Source organism: Mizuhopecten yessoensis, unplaced genomic scaffold (genome assembly GCF_002113885.1).
Source record: "Mizuhopecten yessoensis strain PY_sf001 unplaced genomic scaffold, ASM211388v2 scaffold1543, whole genome shotgun sequence".
Taxonomy (NCBI): Eukaryota; Metazoa; Mollusca; class Bivalvia; order Pectinida; family Pectinidae; genus Mizuhopecten; species Mizuhopecten yessoensis.
This window is the reverse complement of record NW_018404099.1, coordinates 2,667-11,190: the sequence shown is the minus strand read 5'-3', so window position 1 is coordinate 11,190 and position 8,524 is coordinate 2,667. Positions and strand designations below refer to the sequence as shown.

Here is an 8,524-nt window from a genome sequence, read left to right as displayed (position 1 = left end):
TGTTCTTCACTTGGGGTGTCTCCACCTACAGATTAGAATGTGTCACCGACTGTACACCACTGGGGATATGTACCCACCTGCAGATTAGAATGTGTCAAGGACTGTACTTCACTGGCGGTATGTCTTTACCTGCAGATTAGATTGTGTCAAGGACTGTACACCTCTGGGGGTATGTCTCCATCTACAGATTAGAATGTGTCAAGGACTGTACACCTTTGGGGATATGTCACCACCTGCAGATTAGATTGTGTCAACGACTGTACACCACTGGGGATATGTCTCCACCTGCAGATTAGATTGTGTCAACAACTGTACACCTCTGGGGATATGTCTCCACCTACATATTAGATTGTGTCAAGGACTGTACATCTCTGGTGATATGTCTCCACCTACAGATTAGAATGTGTCAAGGCCTGTACATCTCTGGGGATATGTCTCCACCTACAGATTNCGCCTATAGATTATAATGAGCCATGGAGTGTATATCTCTGGGGATATGTCTCCACCTACAGATTAGATTGTGTCAAGGACTGTACACCTCTGGGGATATGTCTCCACCTACAGATTAGATTGTGTCAAGGACTGTACATCTCTGGGGATATGTCTCCACCTACAGATTTTAATGAGTCATGGAGTGTACACCTCTGGGGATATGTCTCCGCCTATAGATTATAATGAGCCATGGAGTGTATATCTCTGGGGATATGTCTCCACCTACAGATTAGAATGTTTCAAGGACTGTACACCTCTGGGGATATGTCTCCACCTACAGATTAGATTGTGTCAATGCCTGTACACCTCTGGGGTTATGTCTCCGCCTACAGATTAGAATGTTTCAAGGACTGTACACCTCTGGGGATATGTCTCCACCTACAGATTAGATTGTGTCAATGACTGTACACCTCTGGGGTTATGTCTCCGCCTACAGATTACAATGTTTCAAGGACTGTACACCTCTGGGGATATGTCTCCACCTACAAATTAGATTGTGTCAATGACTGTACACCTCTGGAGTTATGTCTCCACCTGCAGATTAGAATGTGTCAAGGACTGTACATCTCTGGGGATATGTCTCCACCTACAGATTAGATTGTGTCAATGACTGTACACCTCTGGGGTTATGTCTCCACCTGCAGATTAGAATGTGTCAAGGACTGTACATCTCTGGGGATATGTCTCCACCTACAGATTAGATTGTGTCAAGGATTGTACACCACTGGAGGTATGTCTCCACCTACAGATTAGAATGTGTCAAAGACTGTACACCACTGGAGGTATGTCTCCACCTACAGATTACAATGTGTCAAAGATAATAGAACCATTAAAGACAATAGACAGTTTATTAGGAATTTATCTCCTATGATTAGAACAGGAACCTGAAATGTCTCTATGTTACAGAGGTACAGAAAGAATGCAATCTATGTAACAGTTTTAAGTAATAGTCAGCAAACTTACAGTGTTTATTTAAAAAATATTATTAAACCTATTAGGAAAGTCTTTTTAGGCGATCTTCTATGAGTGTTTGCCAAGAGCCATCTGTCCAGTTGTCCAGTCGCTGTTGTTTTACACGCTTCATATGTTTGTTATGACAGGCAGTCATCAGAATGTGTTCCCATGTCGGCTCCGTACAGGCACCTGTAACAAAACGTCAACAAATAATCCACTGTAACACTGATATATCGTACACCCGAACACCGATATATCATACACGCTAACACTGATATATCATACACCCTAACACTGATATATCGTACACCCTTACACTGATATATCATAAACCCTGACTCAAATATATCATACACTGTAACACTGATATATCATACACCCAAACACTGATAAATCATACATCTAACCCTGATATATCATACACACTTACACTGATAAATCATACACTGTAAACACCGTAACACTGATATATCGTACTCCCTAACACTGATAAATCATACAATCATACACCCAAACACTGATATATCATACACGCTAATACTGATATATCATACACCCACTGATATATCATACACCCAAACACTGATATATAATCCACCCTAACTGATATATCATACACCCTTACACTGATAAATCATACACCCTTTCACTAATCTATATTACACCCTAACACTGATATACCATACACCCTAACACTGATACATCGTACACCCTAACACTGAAAAATCATACACCTTAACACTGATAGATCATACACCCTAACACTGACATATCATACACCCTAACACCCTAACACTGATATACCATACACCCTAACACTGATGAATCATACACCCAAACACTGATAAATCATACACCAAATCATACACCCTAACACTGAGATATCACACACCCTAACACTGATATACCATACACCCTAACACTGATATATCATAAACCCTGACTCAAATATATCATACACTGTAACACTGATATATCGTCCTCCTTAACACTGATATATCATACATCCTTACACTGATAAATCATACACCCTAACACTGATAAATCATACACCCTAACACTAATATATATTACACCCTAACACTGATATATCATACACACTAACACTGATATATCATACACACTAACACTGATAAATCATACACCCAAACACTGATATATCATACACCCTAACACTGATATATCATACACCCAAACACTGATATATCATACACCCTAACACTGATATATCATAAACCCTGACTCAAATATATCATACACTGTAACACTGATATATCATACATCCTTACACTGATAAATCATACACCCTAACACTGATAAATCATACACCCTAACACTGATAAATCATACTCCCTAACAATGATTAATCATACACTGTAACACTGATATATCATACACCCAAACACTGATATATCATACACCCTAACACTGATAAATTATACACCCTAACACTGATAAATCATACACCCTAACAATGATTAATCATTCACCCTAACACTGATTAATCATACACCCTAACACTGATAAACTATACACCCTAACACTGATAAATTATACACACTAACACTGATAAATCATACACCCTAACAATGATTAATCATACACCCTAACACTGATTAATCATACACCCTAACACTGATAAACTATACACCCTAACACTGATAAATTATACACACTAACACTGATAAATCATACACCCTAACACTGATATATCATACACCCGTACAATGATCAATCATACACTTTAAACACTGATATATCATGCACACTAACACTGATATATCATACACACTAAAACTGATATATCATACATACTAACACTGATCAATCATACACACTAACACTAATGTATCATACACCCTAACACTGATATATCATACACCCTGACACTCATATATCATACACACTAACACTAATATATCATACACCCTAACACTGATATATCATACACCCAAACACTGATATATAATCCACCCTAACACTGATATATCATACACCCAAACACTGATATATAATCCACCCTAACACTGATATATCATACACCCAAACACTGATATATCATACACCCTAACACTGATATATCAAACAATGTAACACTGATATATCATACACCCTAACACTGATATATCATATACCCTAACACTGATAAATCATACACCCTAACACTGATAAATCATACGCCCTAACACTGATAAACTATACACCCTAACACTGATAAATTATACACACTAACACTGATAAATCATACACCCTAACACTGATATATGATACACCCTAACAATGATTAATCATACACTTTAAACACTGATATATCATGCACACTAACACTGATATATCATACACTCTAAAACTGATATATCATACATACTAACACTGATCAATCATACACACTAACACTAATATATCATACACCCTAACACTGATATATCATACACCCTGACACTAATATATCATACACCCTAACACTGATAAATCATACACCCTAACACTAATAAACTATACACACTAACACTGATAAATCATACACACTAACACTAATATATCATACACACTAACACTGATATATCATACACCCTAACACTGATATATCATACACCCTAACTCTGATCAATCATGCACCCTAACACTGATATATCATACACCCTAACACTGATATATCATACACCCTGACACTAATATATCATACACCCTAACACTAATAAATCATACACCCTAACACTGATATATCAAACAATGTAACACTGATAAACTATACACCCTAACACTGATAAACTATACACACTAACACTGATAAATCATACACACTAACACTAATATATCATACACCCTAACACTGATATATCATACACCCTAACTCTGATCAATCATGCACCCTTACACTGATATATCATACACCCTAACACTGATAAATCTTACACCCTAACACAGATATATCATACAATGTAACACTGATAAACTATACACCCTAACACTGATAAACTATACACCCTAACACTGATAAATCATACACTCTAATAATGATAAATCATACACCCTAACAATGATATATCATGCACCCTAACAATGATAAATCATACACCCTTAACAATGATCAATCATACACCCTAACACTGATATATCATACACTGTAAGACTGATATATCATACACACTAACACTGATATATCATACACCCTGACACTGATATATCATACACCCTAACACTGATAAATCATACACCCTAACACTGATATATCATACACTGTAAGACTGATATATCATACACACTAACACTGATATATCATACACCCTGACACTGATATATCATACACCCTAACACTGATAAATTATACACCCTAACACTGATATATCATACACCCTGACATTGATATATCATACACCCTAACACTGATAAATTATACACCCTAACACTGATATATCATACACACTAAAACTGATATATCATACACTGTAACACTGATATATCATACACCCTAACAAGAAGCCCAAGAGGGCCTGTATCGCTCACCTGAATATTTAAGCAGTCATAGCAAAATATTCTCATTAAATATTATATTGCACTAAAAATATTTCCCTCGGAAACTTTGTTGGCTCCATCTGTTGAAACTACCAGCAAAATATTATCATAAGATTCTATGCTTTTTGAATTTTCTTCAGAAGTTGCTTGACATATTTTTCCCTGTGAACTTGTAAGTAGGTCAATGTCATTTTCCTTCTCAAATTGGTTAGCTCTATTCCAAAAAGCTACCAGCCAAATCTTATGAATCAGTTCCTTTTAGTGCTCAAAAACAAATCCATTAAAATGTTGTTGACCTCTGTGACCTCTAAAGTAGGTTGAGGTACTTTTCATTTGCAAACTTTGGTGAGCTCTATCCCAGGAAGTCACCAGCCAAATATTATAATTTTATGCCTTTTAATTCTTCAAAAGAAGCTGTTTGAACTGTTTGACATATTTGAACGCTGTGACCTTGAAAGTAGGTCAAGGTCATTTTCATTTGAAATCTTTGTTTGGCTCTTTCCCAGGAAGCCACCTGCCAAATATTAAGATTTTATAACTACCAGTTCTTCAGAAGAAGTCGTTTAAAGTGTTTGACATATCTGCCTCATGAGACCTTAAAAGAAGGTCAAGGTCATTTTCATTCTCAAACTTTGTCGGGCTCTATCCAAGGAAGCCATCAATCAAAAATAAAGATTCTATATCTTTCAGTTCTTCAGAAGAAGTCGTTTAAGGTTTTTGATATATTTGACCCCTGTGACCTTAAAAGTAGGTCAACCTAATTTTCATTCTCAAACTTTGTTGGTCTCTATCCCAGGAAGCCCCCAGCCAAATATAAAGATTCTATACCTTTCAGTTCTTCAGAAGAAGTCGTTTGAAGTGTTTGACACATTTGACTCGTGACCTTGAAAGAAGGTCAAGGTCATTTTCATTCTCAAACTTTGTCGGGCTCTATCCAAGGAAGCCATCAATCAAAAATAAAGATTCTATATCTTTCAGTTCTTCAGAAGAAGTCGTTTGAGGTTTTTGATATATTTGACCCCTGTGACCTTAAAAGTAGGTCAACCTAATTTTCATTCTCAAACTTTGTTGGTCTCTATCCCAGGAAGCCCCCAGCCAAATATAAAGATTCTATCCCTTTCAGTTCTTCAGAAGAAGTCGTTTGAATGTTTGACACATTTGACCCCCGTGACCTTGAAAGTAGGTCAAGGTCATTTTTATTCTCAAACTTTGTTGGGATCTATCGCAGGAAGCCATCAGCCAAATATGAAGATTATATACCTTTTAGTTCTTCAGAAGAAGTCGTTTGAAGTTTTTGACATATTTGACCCCTGTGACCTTGAAAGCAGGTCAAGGTCATTTTCGTTCTCAAACTTTGTAGGGCTCCTACCAACGAAGCTTTCAGCCAAATATCAGGACTCTAGGCCTGTCCATTCTTCAGAAGAAGTTGTTTTAAGGAAAAGTTGACGGACAAGGATGGACGGACGGACGGACGACGGACGCCGCGCCACGGCATAAGCTCACTTGGCACTTCGTGCCAGGTGAGCTAACAATGATATATCTTACACCCTAATACTGATATATCATACACCCTTACACTGATAAATCATACACCCTAACACTGATAAATCATACATCCTAACACTGATAAATCATACACCCTTACACTGATAAATCATACACCCTAACACTGATAAATCATACACTGTAACACAAATATATCATACACCCTAACAATGATATATCAAACACCCTAACACTGATAACTCATACACCCTAACACTGATATATCATACACCCAAACACTGATATATCATGCACCCTAACACTGATAACTCATACACCCTGAAACTGATAACTCATACACCCTAACACTGATATATCATACACCCTTACACTGATATATCATAAACTTTAACACTAATATATCATAAACTTTGACAGTGACAAATCATACACCCTAACAATGATATATCATACACCCTAACACTGATCAATCATACACCCTAACACTGATATATCACACATACAATGAATTTCCTGTAGAGATCTCTGAGGGAACACAGACAGTTAATTTCCTGTAAGGATCTCTGAGGGAACACAACCAGTGAATTTCCTGTAAAGATCTCTGAGGGAACACAGACAGTGAATTTCCTGTAAGGATCTCTGAGGTAAGATAGCTAGTGGATTTCCGGTAGTTTTCTGAGGGAACACATTAAGTTTCCTACCTTTGATGTCCAGTCGGTCATCTATCAGCAAGTGTCCATTGATGATGGTCTTGTCCCGAGTCAGGATCACCTTGTCTATGAAGTTAGGTCCTAAGTGGTTTTCCACCCACTCAAACTGATAGAAACAAAATTAGATTTTTTGTTATTATCATTTAATTTTCATTTAAAAAAACCCACTAGCAACTTCCAGAAGCATCTCTATTACTGTTTTATAGCACGCACAAACATATAACCAATATTGAAATGGGCTCATTTTACAAAATGTTGCCAAATTAGCAGCTGCCCCTATTGACCAGCAGCCCCTTATGACCAGCAGCCCCTACTGATCACAAGCCCCTATTGATCACCAGCCCCTATTGATCAGCAATCCCTATTAATTAGCAGCCCTTATTGATCACCAGCCCCTATTGATCAGCAGCCCCTATTGATAACCAGCCCCTATTGATAACCAGCCCTTATTGATCAGCAGCCCCTATTGATCAGTGGCCCCTACTGACCAGCAGCCCCTATTGATCAGCAGCCCATAACAAACAGCAGCCCCTATTGATCAGCAGCCCCTACTGATAAGCAGCCCCTATTGATCAGCAGCCCCTACTGATCAGCAGCCCTTATTGATCACCAGTCCCTAATGACCAGCAGTCCCTTTTGATTACCAGCCCCTATTGATCACCAGCCGTTATTGATCAGCATTCCCTATTGATCAACAGCCCCTTCTGATCAGCAGCCCCTTTTGATCAACAGCCCCTAATGACCAGCAGTCCCTATTGATTACCAGCCCCTATTGATCACCAGCCTCTATTGATCAGCATTCCCTATTGATTACCAGCCCCTATTGATCAGCAGTCCCTACTGACCAGCAGCCCTTATTGATCACCAGCCCCTACTGATAAGCAGCCCCTATTGACCAGCAGCCCCTATTGACCAGCAGCCCCTTTTGATCACCAGCCCCTACTGATCAGCAGTCCCTATTGGTCAGCAGCTCTTATTGACTAGCAGCCCCCAACAACTGCAGCCACTATTTTTCTAAGTTGATGTCATAAACAAAATATACAGACACCAAATACCATTATCACACCTGTGAAATCAACATCAGTCAAGTCTAGCTCATCTGTTAAAATACAAGGGAAGGGATCATTTTCAGGAAAATACTAAATGCTACAGGAAAGAAATTAGATTTTTTTTAAATTATCCTCAAATCATTCCTGCAATATTAATACCAAAATAAGCAATGATATTTCTGTAAATACCTTTTCCTTGGCTGAATACTGGTACTGAAACAATGGACTGCTACACAGAAATACATCGACTCTACAAAACATAAATATGGAAGGTAAAACCATACACTACAGTAGTAA

The 8,524-nt window shown here is 37.8% G+C and overlaps 1 protein-coding gene across 1 annotated transcript; it reads right to left on the bottom strand.

The window, feature by feature from the left end:
* Positions 1-1,326: 1,326 nt before the first annotated feature.
* Positions 1,327-8,518, bottom strand: LOC110465053 (5'(3')-deoxyribonucleotidase, mitochondrial-like). The gene is made up of 3 exons (XM_021520630.1): positions 8,417-8,518; positions 7,170-7,284; positions 1,327-1,635 (listed from the first exon to the last, which is right to left on the bottom strand). The coding sequence occupies exons 1-3, from the start codon at positions 8,507-8,509 to the stop codon at positions 1,487-1,489; spliced, it is 357 nt and encodes a 118-aa protein (XP_021376305.1). The 5' UTR covers positions 8,510-8,518; the 3' UTR covers positions 1,327-1,486.
* Between the last annotated feature and the right edge of the window lie 6 nt (positions 8,519-8,524).